The sequence below is a fragment of the Polistes fuscatus genome, unplaced genomic scaffold, assembly GCF_010416935.1.
Source record: "Polistes fuscatus isolate 324 unplaced genomic scaffold, CU_Pfus_HIC Scaffold4, whole genome shotgun sequence".
NCBI classification, from domain to species: Eukaryota; Metazoa; Arthropoda; class Insecta; order Hymenoptera; family Vespidae; genus Polistes; species Polistes fuscatus.
In genome coordinates, this window is record NW_025113118.1 from 3,263,391 (window position 1) to 3,285,975 (window position 22,585).

Sequence of the window (22,585 nt, forward strand, 5' to 3'; positions counted from 1 at the left end):
TTTACTTTCCTAACGATTTAATTTATTTTTTTTTTCTTTTTTCTACTATGGATGATGATTCCCGCTCTCACACACACATAAATAAATTAAAATATAAATTTTCTTTTTGTTTTGTTCCTTTTCCCGTCGCAATTTGTCGACAAACAAACAAACAAAATAAATCAGAAATAACGAAAGATACTCGAAATAATAATAATAATAATAAGATTATGAGATGGGGGAGGGGAGGGGATTGTTATCATCGACAAATCAGTTGAAATAAAAAAAAAAGAATAAAACTATCGTCGATGATGATAACTCGAATATGCTTGATTCTGAGCGTAATGTCCGTCGTCCCAACCCCCTGAACCGGAAGTGGCCCATCCACCGGAAGAAACAGGCGGTGCCCAACCACCACCTATGCTGCTGATTCCACCACTCCAACCACTGTTATATGGTGTAAAACCACCGCCAGATTTCGATGACCAAAGATATCTCATACCGATAAATGCAGATATTGCTATCGAAATGAGTGACGCGATTATGGCTTTTTTGGCAATCAATGCGATTAACAAATAAGCCCCGGTAGCCAGTGCACCGATTTTAACTTTGGCAGCAATCAATAAAGGTAATATCGTTTTCAAAAGTTTTAACTTTCTTACTCGTCCTGAAAAGAAAATGTACAAATCGATTATAAAATAGATACAACCTATGATAAGAATATTATTTTCAAAAGAATTTTCATTATACATTTGAAAAACATGTTAAAATACTTAAAACGTATTCTGCCTGTAATTAAGCAAGCCTTTTTTACCTTCTACAATCTCGTCGGCTGCCTGACGAATTTCTTGTGGCATCGTATCGGTGATTACGCGTGCCGATTCGCCGATCTTTTCAAATACTGGCGCAAAGTTAATCTATCGAAAAGAAAAGAAAAGAAAAAAAATATATATATATGTATATATGAATAAACAATATAATTCCATTACAATAATATTAATGAATTAAAAAAGAAAAAAAAGAATCGTTCGAACTTGATTGGGAGAATCGAAATGAGAAAAAAAGTAAAAAGAAAATCTCTGAATGAATGATACGATCATTTAAACGCGTATTACCTTCAAACTACGTCCGGTTAAATAATTACTGGCTTCCTCTCCGACGAAATTCTCGAGAAGATTTTGCCTCTCGGCTACGTCATTGGCACTATCGATCTCTCGATCGTAAATAATATCTTTGTTTGATCTTGCATTCCTTCCTTCCGAATTAGGATCCTGACTCTTGACCAAATTGACACCAGGTAATATCTCCAAACTGTCCTTATCAAAGAATTCCTTTGCTTTTCTGTAGATGCTCTTTTGCACGCATGATATGCTGTCCTTTTGTAGACACTCGTCCAACGTTTGACCGTTTACGAGAACAACGATGGTAATTAAATATATTACGAATGCTATTAACTTCGTCATTTCTTTTTTCCCTGCCCGGTTTTCTTTCACCAATTAATTGTCACACCGAACGATCGATCGATTGAGAAGAAATGCAAACGAAAAAAGAAAATTTTCCCGCGCGTCGGAAAGCAAATGAAACGAATATACTTTTCAAACGGAGTAGTATTACCAATAAAATCGAAAACCCTTTTTATATTATTATTACTATTATTATTATTATTTTCCTAGTTTTCGAAACTCGTACCGGTTGCGTAGTGAAATTTCGTGTGGTCCATCGGGCAATCTCTTAAGCTTATATTTGGTGGGCCCCTCTACCATCGCCGTCACGTTTGCCCCACCTATACTTTTTTCTTTTGATTTTTTCTTTTTTTGTTCCTATCTGAGAGTGCGTCACGTGCGGTTTGTTCGTAAGCGTTGCGCTCGCGCGCACCCGACCAAGCCTTTCCTTACCTTGTCCTTGTCCGTGACCGTTTAAACGGTTCCCTTCCGTATGTGTTTCTGTGTATGTGTGTGTGTGTGTAGGTGTGTGGTGTGTTCAATACCAATAATAGGTGTGTACTTAACATCATCTTGTAGGTGTTCATCAGCCTATTGTAACCTGCGACCTGCCTACGATCAACGAATAGAGGACGAGCAAACCACCTCGTCAAATAACTATACTAAATTCTTTCTCTCTTTCTCTCTCTCTCTCTTTCTTTCTCTTTCTCTCTTGCTCGCTTTCTTCTCTGATTTTTTCTCTTTCGTTACTGCACTTGCAGTTATTTTTCGTACGTTCATGGTTTCAAAACAATCATCAAAATCATCGAAAGGATTAATATGTTCGTATTTGATTTAACAAATTTTTGTTATACCAATGAAATAAATCTTTGTTGACAAAACTTTAGGTATTAAACGTTAATAGTAATAATATAAAAATATTTTCTGATTTTTCTTATTTTTGTTCGTTACTGCACTCGCAGTTATTCTACGTACATTCTGATTTCTAAAACAATCATGAAAAATATCGACAAAATGATTCTTTTCGTATTTGATATACCAAATTTATTGTGTTATACTAATGAAATAGTTAAATATTAATAGTATAATAATATAAAACAAACACGTATAACGCAAATAAGACCTCGTTGGGTATCTTATCTTTCAACATAGAACTCGTTGAAGCTAAACACCCACATAATTGGTCGTCATGTTAGCATTACCGGCTTTTCTGCTTTTTCCTTTAACAGAAGAAAAAAGAAGAAGAAAAAAAAGAAAATTAAACGTGTAAGAAGTAAAAGTCTTGACCGAGGTTCCAAATATTGGCCACACTCTCCCTTAGGCATTGTGAAATTGCGAAAGGGATGGGAACAGGTAAAGAAGGGAAGGGAAGGGGTAGAGGATGAGAAGTTGAGATGAAATCATGATACACACGTAAGATCGACGAATCTATCCTGTTTGGCGTATGCGAAACTCGATCTTCATGAATGAAAGAAAACTAGTATGGATCAGGTTCAAACATCCCGGATCCGACCTTCATCGGTACGGACAGCACTTTCTACTCTGACCCTCCGACTCTCACGGCCCACCACCGATAACGTCTCTCTCTTGTCGTTTTCGTTTCGTTCCTTCCGACACACACACACACACACACACACACACATGCATATGCAGGCACGTACGAATATCAAAGTATCGAGTGACAGTTAAAACACTAACATACACTCCTCAAGTAGAATTTCGAAATACCATAATAGTATGGGTTTAATAGGCTAGTCACGTTTTTAACTAATCGTAAGGAAGCAAAGCTTCTAACATAATCATCTTTGGCTAATTGTCCATCCATTAAATATTTTTCATCGTAATTACTAGCTCGTACTTATGCTTCCGTTTTTTGTTTGGTTTCATTTTTTCTTTTATCTTTTATTTCTTTTCGTCGAATTAATTCTTTCAAATGAAATTAAATAAAATATATCTATATAAGTTACGTTTTTTTAATTTAATTTTTAATTAATTTATATATCAAGTATATGTATATTACTATTATTATTATTATATTATATTATACAGGATGAGTCACGGAACGTGACGTTTCCAAAATATATTCATACGTTGGATGAAAAAATGTTTCCTGCATAATTAAACTAAATTAGAGGACAAATGTAATGGTAAGCAAAACTTTTTTTTATGAGATATCAAGGTCGTTGTTATTTTTTTAAATGGAATGCCTAATTTTTTTTTCTGGATTCCGATAAAGCATCAAATTTTGCATAAGGACCTAAAATAAATAATTACTAAAAGAAATACACTATATTATTATATTATATATGTGTGTAAAGAGATTTAATGAAAATGAATTGAATCTCGTGCTCGGATCTTACGTCAGTAAGCCATTCATCCTTTCTCGGTCATCGGGTAGATCGCAGAATCCTTTCGGTTGATCCTACGTTCCTCCCCCTTCGTAAAAAACAAGCCTTAAAAAGTAAAACCAAAAGTTTCTCCTCCTTTACACTTGCAGTATCAACCGTTAAATCGTCGACACGCCCAACGTTGTAAAATTACAACTGCGTTCGTTCTACCTCCGGTAAGAACGAACACGAATTATCTCGGAAATCAATCCTGTTTTCTGTGTCGGAATTCGTCTTTGGATTTTTTTTTTATTTTCTCGTCTTAACAACATACAAAAATATTTCATCTTCAAACATCCAATCGCATTTTAACAACGCGTAACAATTTTTTCGTTCTTCTTACTATGCCCTTTAAAAATCTGTATTTGAATAAATATTTAATAATATATGGAAAAAAAATAAATAAATATATTTTAATATAAAAACTGTATTTAAAAATATTGATTTTTATTATTGTTGTTGTTGTTGTTGTTATACGAACGTATATAATATTTATTATCTAAGTAACGCAAACGAATATAATGGGAAAATCAACGAAATTTTTCACGATCTTATTTGATGTAAGTACCTATTTCGAAACGATCTTTTAGAAATTCTACGATTAAAAAAAACATCCCATTGCATTGAGAAATGTTATTCTAAAATAGTATCACGTAGGAAAGTACGACGAGGAAGGAATCCGTGTAAACCGCCTACGACGACGGCGACGACGACGAGATTGTTTACAATGGTGCCACACGGAAAGGAGGTCCCTATGAATTGTATTTGAAACATCAAAAGTATTCCTAAAACTCTTACATTACTTTCCGTTCAAATCGGAGAAAGTTAATATACGCTTGTCTAATTACCACACCCCTCGTTCTTTTCTTTTCCTTTATATTTTCATTTTTCCGTGATTGTTAATATACAAAAAAAAAACGATTAATCTCGAACGAATTCGTTCGATTAATGTTCGGTGATTTTCTTTTTACTTCTTTTTCTTTTTTTTTCGTTAGATCTCGTTCGTAGCGTTAAAATCGCGAGATACGAAATCCTTTTTTTTTTTTCGAGAGAATTATAACCCTGACACGAAAAATTCGATTGACGATAGTTTCTCAAATCTTCGATTTGAATTTTAAATTTTCCGCTTCGTGGATCGTTATAAGTAACGGAATGTAACGGAGTTCGCATCTCACCTATCGGCTGACAACCGATCGATGTGCCCCACCTCCCCTCTTCCCCCGTTCCCCCGCCACCCCTTTCCCGATCTTTTCTCTTTCTCAATAACTCATATAACTTGGCTGCTGTGCCAGAAAACGATATATTAGTATACCATTCTCACGTATTTGAACACTATGATGTTAAACTAAAGAGAATTTTATTTAAAAATTCATCATAATTTATTCGTCGAATTAATTATAGGAAAAAAAATAACTCAATCATATTACGAACGAACGAACGAACGAACGAACGGAGAATCGAATTTTTTTAATACATAAATATCGTTCATTTTAATTTTATTTACGATAAAAACAATTGAAAATGTGCGAAACGAATGACGAGAAAATTTGTCGCGAATTATTTTTTTATAAATGAAAAAGAATAAAATTCTCGAACGATTAGATTATCGTCTGTTAACGTATTCTTCTCGTGTGCAAACACGTATCTATGTCGAAGCGGTAACAACCATCGAATTTCTAATCAAATTGGTTACCGAAAGTTAAGTATAAGCAAACTTACGACCAAATAATAATCCTAGTAAGAAGTTTGGTAGATTAGAAAGTATTTCGTGAATGGGAATAAGTAAAAAGAAAAGAAGAAGAAGAAAAGAAAAAAAAAGGAAAGAAGAGAAATGGAAGAACGAAAGAAAGAAAAGAAAAGAAAAAAGAAAAAAAGAAAAGAAATAGGTAGAAGAAACGTAAAAGAAACCAAAGAAGAAACTTCGAGATGAGGAATAGAAAGTGGTTTTCGACGACGTTGTGAGAAATAATTTGTGGTGGTAGTGGATGGGGGGGGTGGGAAGGGAGGGTATAGTTAAGGTAGGGATAGAATAATTATTCGATAAATAATTAAAATCCCGTAATAAATAAATAAATAAATAAATAAATATTTTTTACAAAAAATATCGAGATTGGTTTATGGTATTTGACCATAATTGATCGAGGGAAATAGCAAAACTCTCGGTGGTAACACCTGCGCGACGGAATTCACGTTGCGTCTGGACCGATTTCAAGATACGCCGGCACGTTTTATGATATTCGAGACGTAAAAAAGGAACCGTCTCGTGAATATGTGTGTCATTAGGTCAGTCGACTTCCACAACATCCTTCCTTGCGAAGAAATCCTTCCCTCTCTTTCTCTCTCTCTCTCTCTTCTTTTTTCTCTTATGTTGGTAAAGAAAAAGAAAAAGAAACGGACAAGTAAACGATACGATGCGTATCGATATGACGAAGATACCAACTGAAAAAAAAGAAAATAAGACAAGCAGGTGGAAAGGGGTGGGGTGGGGTGGGGTGGGGTGGGGTGGATCAAAAGATTCGACAACTTTCGTTGTAATGAATTTTTTGTTCTTTCGTATTTTTATTATCTTTTTTAGAACGAAACTAATTTCTCGATAATCAAGAAATCCGAAAATTCGAATGCACGCGAAGATGCACGAATTGCGCGTACGTAGCATGAATAATTAGTACGCTTAGAGTAAACTAATGTTACGCTTTTTTTTTTGTTGTTTTTTTTGTTTGTCCTTAAAAAGGCTTAACTCCGAAGCTCACTTAGATCCTACTAACTAACTAACATAAGTGGTGGAAGAAGGAAAACTGATTGATCCACTTATAAAAGGCACGAAGTTTTGCATCGAACGACGATAGGATTTGTGGCGCATCCGCGAACAACAGGTGGATATGCATCGCACGAACCGCGTTCTCGGCCAACGTGGCACTTACTTACCTGACACACTTTTCTCTTTCTCCGATCCTCTAAAGACCCTTCTTCTTCTTCTTCTTCTTCTTTCCCGGTCTTTTTTTAACAACCTCAATCACTTTTCTTTATATATCAATTTTATTCCCTTCATTGTTATTAACAAATGCGTGTGTCATTTCAATTCAAATAATTTATAATATCAAATTACAATTCATATTAGTTGCGAAAACAAAAGATCTCTATGATTTTTTATTTTTAAATTCAAAAAAATCTTAATTATGTAATATATATATATATATATATAATCGTATACATACATACATACATACATATATATATATATATGTGTGTGTGTTTGTGTGCGAATAAAATGCTGCGATGTATATGTGTTATCGCGTAAAATCAATCGTCGTTATTAACAACAAAGGATGAAAGATGTTACGCGAGTAAACGACAAATTAATCGCGTTGTCTTGCAGTCGTCGAGTCGAGTCAAAAAGATTCGAGTCAAATAAATAAATAAGAAAAAAGATAGAGAAAGAGAGAGATAGAGATAGAGATAGAGAAGATCTACAGAAAGAAAAATAAATAATATAAATTAAGGATTGTGATTTTAAAACTTTGGTTAGTTCGTCGTCTTCGTCCTTGGTGATTAGACGTCTCTTCAGTATCGTCTGTTGTCGTGGATAAAATGAAATCTTCCAATAATTAATCCGATTGGTCAACGATAATGTTTCAATCATTGAATCACTGAATTTATAAACGTCATATCGTCTATTTTGAACAGTCATTGTCATCGTTGTCCTCGTCGTTAACGTCGTCATAGTCGTCACTCGTTACACATTTGAAACACGTCTTTTTTTTTTAAGTCTTATTAACGATTTTATAAAATTATAAAATCAGTTATTTTTGTTTCTTCTTTTAATGTTTCGCGTCAAGACACCTTCACATCCCCGTAAAGCTCGGAGTAACCTCTGTACGGTAAGTCAAGAATTTCATTATTTTCATGTTCATCCGGCAAACTGCGTTTCTTACGATGATGATGACCGACTTCTTGAGCGTAAACAACGTGATGTCCGCTACCGCCATCGTCACCGCCACTGGCTAATTTCTTAACGGCAATAATTATTGACAGCATCAGAGCAAGACCGGAGACCATTAATGCCTTCAACGTTAACAAACCCAGAGCACCGAATCCCATGGTAGCCAACATTTTACCTGAGACAATGACACAATAATATCAAAATTCGATTTATTTTGATTAGAAGGATAAAGTTTAGTGATTTAAGAAGATTTTTCTTAGAAGATAATTTTTCTTGGTTATTTTTGTTTGTTTGTTATCTTTACCCATCATTAGAGCCATTATCATCATTCCACCTCCACCTTGCTTTTTACCACCGCCCCCGCCACCGCCTCCTCCACCTCCACCGAAACCTCCTCCTCCGCCACGTCTTCCTGTCGAATGTAAACGAAAAAATAATAATCATATTAAATTTAACTTACATGTATGTAGGGGTTGTCGCGATGATTGAGTTTAAAAAAAAAAAAAGAAAAATAATCAATCTTATTATTCGAGAAGAAAAATGTCTTTGCTAAACAAACCCTCGCCGTTCGTAGACGCGGTCAATGTATTTTCGAATACTGTCTCGAAATTGGGCGGCAATAATTTCGGCAATTTAACCCTCAATTCCCGGGCCTCGAGAAATTGCAGCAACGGCGTCATGCTACCGAATCCTTTGAGAAATCTTCCTTTTCTCGAATTGACATTAGTAGGATCGTTGACTTCGACCAAATTAATTCCATCGAATATTTCTATGTCCGGTTCCTTGCTTGAATTTTCGATGAATTGTTGAACGACCTTTCTGACGATTCTGACACCTTGACAGGATACCGAGAGATTTGTCGATTCTTCCGTCGAACAATCGCTCGACAAATCCTTCCAAGCGTTCGTAAAATCTCTCGCTAGGCCACGTTCGTTGTTAGCTAACACGTTTGACAAACAAAATGTTGTCGCGAGTATGATTAGAAAATGTTGACCGATTGACGGTGTACACCACCTTGTCGCGGGCATTTTCCCCGACATATCCGTTCAGACAATTCTTTCTTATTAATCTTTTTTCCTTTTCTCTTTCCTTCTTCCTTCTTTGATCAACAAAAATTCGCCGAATAATGCAACGTATCAACACGTTCAAAGGGTTTACTACACAACAACAACAACAACAAAAATATGGCGGAGTGATACTGCGGAACCTACGGTGGAGGTCCGAGTGATGCAGCAGAACGCTCTGCAAATCCTATTTATATAGATCTTAGTGCCATGACGGTGATCGTAGAAGGATGAAAAAAATGGAAAAGAAGAGAATAAAGAAGTCTCTATATCGAGGAAACGAACGGACCACTGGCCGTTCTCCGTTCTCTCGCTAACTATCTCTCTTTACCTTTGCAGCGATGCATTTAACTTACACTATTTTTCGTACGTATTATAAAATAAGATCCTTATCCATCCTTCCTCGTCTAATGCGGTGTTTTATTTTTGAAGAAAGCGTTTTAGAGCGTTACGGGCAAGCATTTGTGCATAAATAGAGAGAAAGAGATAGACATATTATATATACTAAGTTTATATACTTGCTTTTGCTAAACTAATCTGTGGTTTTTCTTTTTTCTTTTTCCCTCCTACCCCCACCTTTTTCCTCACTCTATCACTCTCTCTGTCTCTTTCTCTTCTCTTATATTTCTCTTAACTTTTCTCCCCGTTACCTCACATTCTACTTATGAAAGGGGAACGTAACAAAAGCTACGCGATATTTAACGCGGTTGTTTCTAGATCACCGTACGATTTCAAATAAAACGAAAAAAATGTATCCTTATTCCTACCATCCTCCTCAGATCGTCCCCTCCCCCTCCCCTTTGCTCCTATCTATTAACATTCCCTTTCCTAATACACATCTATATTAATACTAATAATCTTTTCTCGTAACGTGATTTTCTTCCTGTTAGTGGAGCGGAAGAAGAGAGCGTACCAATTTCCAATCCGAATCGTATGATGAGCGTAACGATCACGAATCAAATTTCTCGACGATTCCCTCCCCCGTCTCCGTCCCCAAACCCCCAGCCGCCGATCCATCCATCCATCCATCCATCCATCCTTGGAGATTTTCCAAACGGATGTTTAATGTTTCTCATCTTCGAAGGGGAAAGGGAATAAGAAAAAAAGCTTACTTTCTCGAAGAGATCGATCGGTTTTTTGTTTGTTCTCTCTCTTTTTCGAAAGGGAAGATCGTTATTGAAACGAATATAAACGACTAAAGTATCTATTCTTCTTTTTTTTTTTTTAGACAGCATGAGATTCTCCAATCCGATCTTGACCGATGGTTAAAAGACAACTGACAATGATTCGAGAGATCTGACGGGAATTTAAGAAATCAGGGTGGGGGTTAAAGGGGTTAAAAGGGGGGATAGGGAATCGTTAAGAAAATCTTTGTCATTTCGAGATCGGTAAACGTCCCTCCACCTCCACCTCCTCCGCCTCCTCCTCCTCTTCCCCGTTTTGTATGAAAGAAGGACACACGGGGAAACGTTGTAAGCTGATACGCTCGAAATAACTCATGGTGTTTCTCGTATTAGCCAGAGGGAAGGAAAACATCCGAGAGAGAAAGAGAGAGGTGGGGAGAAAAGGAGGATGGAATCGTGGAAAAAAGGTGGGAAGCAAGAGAAACGAGAATCCGTCGTCTTGAATCTTCTCTCTGCGTTATTTCTCGGAGAATGAATGAGAGAAGGAATAAGTATGGAGAATGTGAATGTGCGAGTGAAAGAGTGAAAGAGTGAGAGAGAGAGAAAGAGAGAGAAAAGACAAATCTAGTTCATCTTCTCCGAGCCTTTCTCTTCTGTTCCACTTCCCTCCGTATTCTCGATTCCGTAGGTATATACGCATTACGGACCTGTGACAGGTATAACTAGAGCCGGTTCAATACCGGCAACTTCGTTCATTCGAACGACGCCTGTGCACGCGGACCTCAACATCGATACGGTCCCCGTACGATATTTATTTATATGATATTTTATTAAAAATTTCATATTCATATAATCGATCTAATTTTGTTCTATTTGTTGTTCTTTTTTTTTCTTTTAATTAGGAACGTATTTTTTATCTTACTTTTTTTTTGTTCGTTCGTTTGTTAATTATATTTCATTGGTTTTAATTTGATATCAAATATTTAATAGGATTATATTTATTGAGGGATTATTCGTTAGATATTGTCATCATGGATTGATTCTCTAACGAAAATTTTAACCAATATTCATATTCTCGATTTATTTTATTTCTTTTCTTTTTTTTTTTTTTAATTAGGAACATTATTTTTATCTTACTTTTTTTTTGTTCGTTCGTTTGTTAATTATATTTCATTGGCTTCAATTTGATATTAAATATTTAATAGGATTTTATTTATTGAGGGATTATTTGTTAGATATTGTCATCATGGATTGATCCTCTAACGAAAATTTTAACCAATATTCATATTCTCGATTTATTTTATTTCTTTTCTTTTTTTTTTTTTAATTAGGAACATTATTTTTATCTTACTTTTTTTTTGTTCGTTCGTTTGTTAATTATATTTCATTGGTTTTAATTTGATATCAAATATTTAATAGGATTATATTTATTGAGAGATTATTCGTTAGTTATTGTCATCATGGATTGATCCTCTAACGAAAATTTTAACCAATATTCATATTCTCGATTTATTTTCTTTCTTTTCTTTTTTTTTTTTTTTAATTAGGAACATTATTTTTATCTAACTTTTTTGTTCGTTTGTTAATTATATCTCATTGGTTTTAATTGTTATTAAATATGAAACAATATTTATTGAGATTTTCTATTTTTTGTTCTTTGATTTTAATTAAAGTTGATAACTCTAAACAATTTCTTCTTTTTTTCTTTCTTTTATTAAATTATCTAATTTTTTTTTATTTATTTAAGGATATATCGTTTAAAGAATCGTTTGATTCTCGAGTTAGGGTTCGTTACGATCGTCTAAAGCAATAATTATTAATTTATTATCTATTTATTATTTTATTAAAGATTCTAATGTAGAATAAGTCGTATATTTTTTTACTGTTTTCTTTTTCCGTGTCAAATTTATTAAGAATAATGCAAAAAACTCTTGAGATCTCGACTGATGTTTAAAAAAACTTTATATTATAGATTTCTCGTAGTATTTTTATTTCCTATTTTTTTTGCTTATAACTACGTAAAAGCAAATGAATTAAATTATATGAAGAATCTTCTATCAAATAATTATACAAGTCTTCAAAATTATAAAACGTATTCAATTGTCGTAAAATTTAGAAATATTGCAACTTAAACGTTTGAATAATCACAAGTCTATATCTTCTTTGGTAAAAAAGAAATATTCATGTCTATTTTTTGATTAACTTTTTTTAACAAGTAAACGAGCGCGAGTCTATCATAAAACAAATTGAATCTTCGTTTCATTCAATTTTTGTTTTCAATCCTTATGGAGAAAGCGATCGAATGAAACTCTTACACGAAAAATGAAACGACACGCTTTTTCTTAAATTTTTAAGATAATTTTCTCTCTTTGTATAAAATAAAAACACATTTAAAACATGTGATTCGTTCGAAACTAAATAACTCGTTTCACTTTCAATTACTTTTTGCCAATTAATTGTAACATTAATTTATTATTAAAATATCTTGTCTCATTAAACTTCGATAAAAAGAAGAAACAAAACCACCATTGAGAAATATTTCGATTTCCATTCTTAATATCCGTTGTTCAACATTCTTCTTTATTTTATTTTTCATCGAAAACAAATTTTCATATTACCGTGACTAGTTCGAAAGCAAATCATCTTCGAAATTCATAGTAATCAATCTTTCAATAATCAACGTTTTAGAATTATCAAACTCAAATTTCTGTTTATTCGTAATAAAAAAATGATCATTAATACATTTCTAATACAACAAAGAAGAAGTATATATAATAGAAAAATATTTAGATTAATTAAAAAATATATATTTGTTGTTTATTTAAAAACGTGAGCATGCTCTTGTGTCTATCGATAAGTTTAAACCTATGCTCGAGCTTCTTAACGGATAAAACTTTATGATGAGGACGCCAGTAGTCGATTCTTCCAACATACTTAAAGATGTCGCTGCAATATGGTTGTCCACGCGAGAAAGAAATCATTTTTCACGTTCCATGATGCCCCACGATCTGATATTTAATTATATTAAATTATACTTCTTAACGCGATATTCACATTATTACCAGTCGAATTTTGATTTTTGATTAAAAAAAAAAAAATAATAGAAAATAAATCTACGTGTCGAAACACAAAATTACTTACGTTAACGTTTAAAATTAAGGATGTCATATAATATAATACCATAATATACTAATTGAAATTTTAAATAATCATTTGTGTAAATGCACTTTAAAACGTGACAAGTAGTATATTACAAACGTTACTTACTAAAAACGCATATTCATCAACGATAACAGTCTATAAATCGTTTCCTATGACACGTTTAGTTATGCATTTCCATGGTCAGATTGAATTGTTACACTGTTTATCACCATACCTGACTCTAAAAGTCCCGCTAAGTTTTGTTACAATGCGGGAAGCATCCAACGTTCGTTGCAACGAGAGCTCGGTTAATCATTTATATTAGAGAAATTTCTTTTTTTTCCTTTTTTTTTTTTACTGTTACGAGTTTATTTTTTAATCTTCTTTTTTCTTTGCGATCTTATTTTATAAACACACGATTATTATATTTTTTTTTTATTTTATATATAACAGAAATGTTCGATCTCATATCTATGATTTTTTTTTCCAATAAGTGACACGTCAGTCATTGGTGACTGACACTTAAACGTTTTATTTTTTTTTTTACTTCTAAGCACGTAAACGTGTTGAAAAGTTTTGAGCTTGACAGACGGTAGGGGTGATGAGAAGGGAGAAAATATTTTTCTACCTTTTTTTATATTGTTAATAATACTGTACACGCAATGAAACTTAAAATGACATTATTCAACAGAACTTTCCTATAGACATCCAATAATAATAATAATTATTATAATAATAATATATAATATAATAATAATAATATATAATATATAATAATAATATCGCTAACGCATAATTTTAATGGATATTCATTGGTCTTATTAATGGGATTTCATAAATTTAATAACAACAATCGTTGTTACTGCTTCATTGATATTCCAGGTCAGTTATATTTAAACGCATTCCAATATGATAAAATTACGAGATGAGAAATTCCTCAATATAAAGAATAATTTAAGTTTACTTGTGTAAAATGTGGTCGCGTATCCGCTTTTAGATTCCTCTCTTTCTTTTGAAAACTAGTTTTACAACTGGCACCGATTTAATAGGACGAACAAAATGAGAATCGATTTAAAATTCCTCTTAATATGTTATTTTTACTCTTCGTATTAAAATAAACGAATATTTTATCGAAGAAAGAACAAATAAACTTATGAAATAAAACGTTGAATTGATGTCGGGATTTTATTTGAACATTCTTATACACACACATATATATATGTTCTCTTTTGAAAATTGTTAAAGAAAAATTATAATTTTCTTCTTCCGTGTTGCTGTAGAAAAAAAAAAGAAAAAAGAAAAAAAGAAGTACACGCCGGATGTAACGTGTGTAGAAAAAAAAAAGATCTATCATCTTAGCGTGTAATAAATAAATCGTAAGAATTAAGAGAGAGAGAGAAAGAGAGAGAGAGAGAGAGAGAGAGAGTTCAATTACGAATAGCATGATTTTTCGAGAAAATTAACAATTATTATTATCATTATTATACATTGTGTGTCGAGAATAAAAAATAACGTATATTATATTATTAAAGATAAATAAAGTCTAGTTATAAATTCAATGTTCTAATTATTATACACATACACACACGTAATAACACGTATAACACGTTACGAATAAATCAGTTAGCGTTAGAAAGAGACAATAAATATTTATTTATACAAAAATAATAATGTTAAATATAACTTTATGATAAATCATCATTTGCACTGTCGATAATTATTATGGGGAATGAAAAATAAATTATTAAGTACAAAAATAAATATTTTTTTCTATATATATAGGGAGGAAAAGTCATTTACTTTGGTTACTCGTTGATACACCGCTCCACTTTGTTTCTTCTTCTACGGTTTTAAAATATTTCAATTATTTTTATTTTAAATAATTTTTCCATAACGAAAATATTATCGGTACAAATTTTACTCGATTTGAGAAGATATCCGGATTCGGAAAGAAAAAAATCTCAAATTACTTGTTGCTATGATAATGATGTCGTGTCGTGCGTAATAAAAGAAAAAAAGAGAAAAAGAAAATAAGTGCAATGTCTCGTAGATGTGAAAGATAGTCATCAGCTCGTTACGCGTCCGTAATTCAGTCGTCATAGTGCGTAGATAGTTTGTACTAGTCTTTAAATTGTGACAAATCGACAAGGTGGGATTATCGTGTTTGCGTGTTGCTCGAATTTTCAATAATCGTAGGAAAAATAAAAACAAGAAAAATAATAGAATAAAGAAATAAATAATGGAAATAGTAGAACGCGAATTGAAAAGAAAAATAAATATGAGACACGAAAAAGAAAGAAAGAAAAACTAAATAAATAAATAAATAAATAAATAAATAAATAAACAAGCAAACACGCGTGGAGTAACCAAAGTAAAATAAAAAACAAAAACAAAAAATAATAGGGATTAGAATTAATCCTAAAAATTAATGAAGTTATACGAACGATACGATGATGAAATTGAACGATCAAATCGAATTCGTAAATTTCGTTGACTTTTAACCCCCTCCTCCTTCACCCACCCCCTTTCTTATCTTCGTATTTATTTGACATGAGCGGAATAGGCCAAATCATGAGAAGAAGAAGAAGAAGAATCTCCTTGATTGGAAATCGACGATTGACCATGGAAATTTCTTGCCCATCCACTTGAATAACTGTCACCGTGTCCGTGGTCGGCACTGTAGGTGTGACTGGCCGAATGATGGGGATGCGCGACAACCTCGTACGTTACGTGTTTTTGTTGGGAGAATAATTTCTTAAGGCCTATAATACTGGCCAAAAGCAATGCTATTTTCGAAAGCAAAAGAGCTTTACCGACCAACAATGCCAACGCTTTGAATGCCAATCCAGCGATCACGCCGATCTTCAAAACAGCTGCCGCCATCAGTGGTCCCATGTTGTTATTCTTTTTACCTCGACCTAAACAAACAAACAAAAATATCATCATCGATTATTACACATACTTGTTATTTTTTCTCAACCCCTTCCGAAAAAATAATAAAACCTAAATAGTTGAAAATAATTGACCACAAAATGAAAAACAAAATCAAGCAAATAATTTATTACATATCTGAAGTAATTTTACACTGTTGTTTTTTTTAACCCCTCCCCACCATCGTTGCATCATCGAACTTTAATCGATACTCGAAAGGATATGACTCAATCGAATAAAGGAAACTTATTCTCGATTTAAATTGCTTTTCAATTCGTTTAATAATATATGTAATTAGAGAGATTAATTGAAATTAATCGGAAAAAGGGGAAGGAAAAACAAAAATATTACCATCTTGAACAGCATTGTCGGCACGTTCGATGGTTAGGCCAAGATTAAGGGATCCACTTTCATCCTCGGATGCAGACACGACTACGTCATTTTCCGGAAGTACTCTCCACTTGATGCTTCTTGATTTGACGAAGGCATAAGCTTTGTTGGCAACCATATTAAGTACTTCGGTTTCATCGTCAGTGCTTCTACCAACTTCGTACGTGACAACGTCTTCGTTAGCTTGACCGGTTTTCCTGATTTCAACGTCGTCCGTTAATTCGATAGATGCTTTTTTCAATAATTTATTCATATACGTAACGAGTTTCAACATGACGCAGCTGCTAATGTCATTTTGGGAACACTTGTTGTTTAACTTTCTCAACAATTCCTCTTCGTATTTCACCCGATCGATCATCGTCGTCACAGACTGCTGCTCGATCACGCTGATCTTGTCGAGTTTTTTCTCCAGAGGATTGGCCAAACACATGGTCAAAGCGTAGATCGTTAGACATGCTAAAATCGTTCTCATCTTGCTCTAAACAAAACCAAAAAAAAATACACAAAAATAACACACTGACCAATCCAATGATCGAACAAATCGAAATAAAGAAACGAGAAACGAGGAAATATATTTTCGATTTGTCGGATACATTTTGAGAAAAAAAACTTCCAACTATCGTTTACGTTCAAAATGAGTCTAATAAATGATACAAAAATAACCGAGAATTATAATATACAAAATCATATTTTATGTATCTAGATAAATGAGATTAAATAAAAGTAAAACGTATTATCAATAAGATCTAATATCTTAACATTCGAATATAATTACGTACCCCGTTTGTATTTAAAATGTTAATCTCGTAACTGGAGGAAACTGGATAATCCAGATGAGTATTGATCTACGGAGGCGACCCGTTGTTGTATATCACGCTCGATGCGTGGAATGAGCGTGGCGAGGCGTCTGAACCCGCGTCATCGCCCCGGCTACTTTATATAGGTAAGATCACCTGGTTAGAGAGTAGTAGAACCAAGGTGGTGCATACTACCAAAGGTATATGGCGAACAACGCCTTCTTGGTGGGCCACCTCCTGCAGGAGGTATGCGAAACACTTACAGCGAGGGAGGAAGACGGAATTTCCACTTCCCAGTTAGGTTGGAAAAGGACAAAACAAGAAATACTAGAAGGTGGAGTAGAAGAAAAGCAGGCAGGAGCTACTAGGATAGAAAAGAAAGAAAGAAAGAAGAAGAAGGAGGTGGTGGTGGTGGTGAAGGAGGTGGTGGTGGAAAGTAGAAATAGTAGTAGTGGGCTTTGCTTCCTATCATAGTGCCAATTATTTCTCGGTATTGGTAAGTGATACTAATACTATCAAACATATTATCCATGTATTTGTATCAACTAACATAAACGTTAATATGGTTGTTATGATGGTGGTGGTGATAGCTTATGGTGGGACATAAGATAGCTCACGACTCTCTTCTCGCGGGATTAATCTCTTGCGGAAGAGAGAATGAAGACTGGGTATGTACCAAGGTGAGGACACTCGAGCAAACTGGTTCCATCCATTGCACACAGATGCACACTACTAACCGCTCTGAGAACACTCCTATGCCATATATAGGGATATAAGGTCTTACCAGAAGAAGATTTATGATATTTTTATTATTATTATTATTATTGCTGCTCCTCCCTGAGATCTTCCTATACTTGTATTTGTGTAGATGCATGTATACTTTAATAAAAATCATGCGTTAGTTGCGTATCCAAAAACAATCGGTGTGATGTCTGCTAACATCGTAGCCCCCGACCCATCATCAACGAGAACCGTGTCACAAATGTGGAGCACGCGCGTCATCCATCCAGATCAAAAGACTCGTATATGCACCTTTCATACGCATGCGTGCCATCGATCTTACATCTTATTATTATTATTCTTTTCATAATGATTTGATTTATCAATTATTCTACAGATTTTTTTAATCATTCTCCTGTAATCTCGTAGGAAGTTCGAGTATGCAGAATTCAAATATTCAATAGGAGAAGGATAACGAAAGTATTCTTCTTCTTATTCTTATTCTTCTGATTCTTATTCTTCTTGTTCTTCTCGTGTATAAAAGATATTAGCCTTAAGATAATCTAGAAAGCGTTGGCAGTAGGTCGTCATTGATCTCGGAACCGAAAGTCATCCGAAAGTATATGAAATGAGATAGATAATTATTGAAAATGTAATATTAAAACAACAATCGTATTTAAATCCAAACAACGAACAAAGGTTAAATGAATCATCCCGGATTAAATGGCGATGGAAAATAAAAAAGAAGACACATCTAAGGGAAGATGATGTTAACTGCTTGACTCGTTTTCGAATCCGGTTAAGTTTCTTCCACCTAACAAAACCGCTTTCACGTAAGATCGCGGAGGTTAACCACGTCGCCAAGCTTCTGTGTCTCTTGGAAAGCTCCTAGGCTAACAGATTTAATGAGCATCTATCTCATCTATTAGTCCTCATCATCCACACCTTCGATGGAAATTCAAATACTTGGCCTCATAATCGTCGTTATCGTCATCGTCAGCATCGTCGTCATCGTACTACAAAGCAAAGATACTTGTATTTCAAGTACTTTCAAGTATTTAGAACCAACCGTTACATTGTTCGAATTCCAATTGGGATTATTATTCGTGGATTATTATCAGTAAGTTTGCCTATGGTAATAACACCGTTTAAACGAACGAACAATCGAGATTATCATTATCGTAACGTGGGTGGCGTTCAAATCGGTCGTACAAATTTTTATAAATTCTTCTTATTTATTATTTTATTTCATCGAATTGCTTTACCCACGCGATATATCTACATTACGTTCAACTTTTTCTCTCCTTTTTTTTTTATCCTAATTCTTTTTGTTTTTTCTTACGACAAATACTACCTTGGATAATAAAAGACCAAAAAGGGGCTTCTGCTTATTTTATACTTAAACGATCGTTACATTGATTTAATATGATAGAAACGTTTTCATCGATAAATCAATTAACGATAATCACGTTCACTTAATCGGTATCTGATCTCATTTACATTTCATAAGATTTCGAGTTTTATCGATATCACCAAATAATCATGATCGCAGTATCAGTAGAGAAATTCGAGAAAGAATTTCTTGACCTTAATATTCTCTCTCTCTCTCTTTCTCTCTTTCTATCTAACTTTATTAAATGTTAAATACCTTCACGTGTATTACACGTTCTTATATGTATCAAGATAAACGTGTGCACAAAAAGGAAGAAAAAAAACAAAAAGGAAAAAATCCTATTTACGAACGGTTTAACGCTAGAGTGCATTGGAAGGTTAATTCGATTCAATTTGTAATAATAAGAATTTAGAAAACGCGTGAAGATAAATTGATACCAACGTTCGAGAAGAAAAAAATCGATCAAAGTTTTGTCTTGTTTCGAGAGAAACAAATCTTTTGCAGAAAAGAAAAAAAAAAAAGAAAAAATATAGTCAAGTGGCATAATTCTCGTAAGAATTTCCACGGACTTTTCCGTCTTGGCATTTTCCGTGTTACCGCCCCGTCTACCTACGGCTATCCACTTCCGGTCTTCTCGAACGATCGAGGCCACTTGGTCAACGGATCCGTTCTAGCCGATTCTTTGGATCGCAACAGTGAGAATCATATCAACCGAGTTCTCCTCCTCCTCCTCCTCTCTTCTCTCTTCTTTTCTCTTCTCTTCTCTTTCCTTCTATTCGTGCACGGATATCTTCGTCTATTATCCTTTTGCGTTTAAAGAAATATATAGAACTGGTGAAGCACGATTATTTTCTCGTTCGCAATTTTCACACCAAGATTGGAGAAACCAACTATACTGAAGGATGTTGTTTTATCCTGGACCAACATTATTAATCCACTATCATAATTTATACTATTTTTTTTTTTATTTATATATACCCGTTTATATTTCAATTACTCCATGAAGTAATAAATGATTAATAAATATAATAATAATATATATTATTATATATAAGTTTTTTAAATTATATATTATTTATAATGATTAATAAAAAATCGTTGAAAATGATTTTTATTAATATTATCGAATTATATATTTATATATTATATTATAATGTCCGATACAATTAGAAAAGTAATTCTTGGAAATGATTTTTATTAATATTACCAAAAAAATTATATATTTATGTATTATATTACTTGATATTCGAAACAATTAGAAAAGTAATCCTTGGAAATGATTTTTATTATTAACGAATTCGTTCAAATCTTATTAATTACGTACTATTTTCTCTCTAAGAATTTTTACGTTAAGATGAAAAATTAACAAAGAAATCTAACTAATAACGGATCTTACCTGAAACCTCGTTAATTATTTTTATTAGTATTAATTCAATTAATTTCAAGATTGATTAAAAATAATTAGATAAATAATCGTTGCGATTAATTTGAATTGGTAAATTCGTTTACGATATACAACATAATTAATATTTTCGCGTTCGCATTTTCACATTTTCACAAAATGGAATAATCAATGATTGAGCAACATTTCAAATAATCATCTCAAATGATTATTTTATTTGTAAGATTAATTAATCTTATTATTTTCTATAGAAATATAATAAATGAATATTTTCTAATTAAAAAAGGAATCTAAGAGAACGTGAAATATCAATTGGAAATCGAAATTCGTCTTTATCCGATTCTCACTAGTGAAAGATACTCGAACATACCCACTACTCGATCCACATTCGCAACGAGTATAAACATAAATTAGACGCTTTCGTTCATATCCGGAGAAAGTACATTGCAAGAATCTAATCTTCTATGGACGATGACGATCACGATTGTTATAAAAAAAAAAAGAAAATTAAATTTTCGTGCCTCTATTGGAAAAATTGATAACCCAATTTTATCTTTACAAAAGAAATGAAAATAATCTTGCGCGCATAATTAATAATTGCCACACGGTTGTCCTAAAAAAAAATAATATTTGTATTTTACACGCAAGGAAGAAATGAATGAGTGTGAATGTACCGCTGAAAAAAAAGTAGAATTAATTTTTTACGGTGTTTACTTGTACATTTCAATATGACACACTACTTTTTTCTGTTTTTTTTTTATTTATTTCAAAAATATTATTGAATCGCAACGTTCAGAGAGAAATGAAATAATCATTGGAACACATCGAGGAACATATTATGACAAAATTACTATTACATTAACGTTATATTAACTATAGCTTATTAAATCTGACCTTTAGTTGCATGTATTTGAACTTATTATTTTGTCTTGCTTACGTTTTAACGGTTAAACTATTATTAACTTCTAAAAACGTAGTGTAATATTATATAAAAAAAATAATATATACATGTGTATGCTCGTTGTTCATGGATTCGCTCGTGAAAATTATAACAAACGTTTGTAAGAGGAGAACAAAAAAATATTAAATGACATTTACAATAATTAATTTATAATTATATTATATTATATAGGTTGTTCGGAAAGTAATTTCTTTTTTCTTTATGGATAAATAAAGGACAATAATTTTTTTGATTTATCTATTAAACCGAAATCATCAAAAAACAATTTTGATATGTTCATTTTCCGAAAAACCTATTATGCAAATATATACATCCAGTATCGTTCGATATTACTGTACACGAAAAATTATGGGCATAATATAAATATTATTAAAATATTTATAAAAATGAAGTTATGAAAACAACATTAAATATAAGATCTAAATTGAATTCGAATTTGAAATCTTTATAATCGATTGATGAAATTTAATTCATGATCAGAAATTTGGTTTCTTTTTTTTAAATAGATTAAAACCTTCAGTATCCGAATTAATAATAGAAAAATATAATTATTTGGATGAAATACTTTTCGAATAGTAAAATACTAATTTTTATCATGATTATGGCTTCGTATTTAAAAGAAAAAAGATAAGAAGAAAATAATAAAATCTTCGTAATATAAATACATGAAACCCACGTATGAAAATTGTTAATAATAATAAATGTATTATAAATAAATAAGAAAAATGTAATATTGTACAAGTGATTCCTACGTCTATGAGTATTTGATTTGATAGTAGATAACACAAATAGGAAAATGTATGCACAATGTTCGAATAATAAATCATACTCGGATATTATTGATTTATTATTGATTGAATATTTCGGATACTAAAGATTCCATTGTGCATTATAATAAATAATAATAAATAAAT

The 22,585-nt window shown here is 32.6% G+C and overlaps 3 protein-coding genes across 3 annotated transcripts; all 3 read right to left on the reverse strand.

The window, feature by feature from the left end:
• Window positions 1-278: 278 nt before the first annotated feature.
• Window positions 279-1,442, reverse strand: LOC122520856. Its single transcript, XM_043641169.1, has 3 exons — window positions 1,095-1,442; window positions 794-896; window positions 279-646 (listed from the first exon to the last, which is right to left on the reverse strand). Exons 1-3 carry the CDS (start codon window positions 1,440-1,442, stop codon window positions 279-281), a joined length of 819 nt encoding a protein of 272 aa, XP_043497104.1.
• A 6,197-nt stretch (window positions 1,443-7,639) lies between these two features.
• LOC122520857 lies at window positions 7,640-8,776 on the reverse strand. Its single transcript, XM_043641170.1, has 3 exons — window positions 8,308-8,776; window positions 8,053-8,160; window positions 7,640-7,923 (listed from the first exon to the last, which is right to left on the reverse strand). The coding sequence occupies exons 1-3, from the start codon at window positions 8,774-8,776 to the stop codon at window positions 7,640-7,642; spliced, it is 861 nt and encodes a 286-aa protein (XP_043497105.1).
• A 6,842-nt stretch (window positions 8,777-15,618) lies between these two features.
• LOC122520858 lies at window positions 15,619-16,870 on the reverse strand. Its single transcript, XM_043641171.1, has 2 exons — window positions 16,360-16,870; window positions 15,619-15,995 (listed from the first exon to the last, which is right to left on the reverse strand). The coding sequence occupies exons 1-2, from the start codon at window positions 16,868-16,870 to the stop codon at window positions 15,619-15,621; spliced, it is 888 nt and encodes a 295-aa protein (XP_043497106.1).
• Window positions 16,871-22,585: the final 5,715 nt, after the last annotated feature.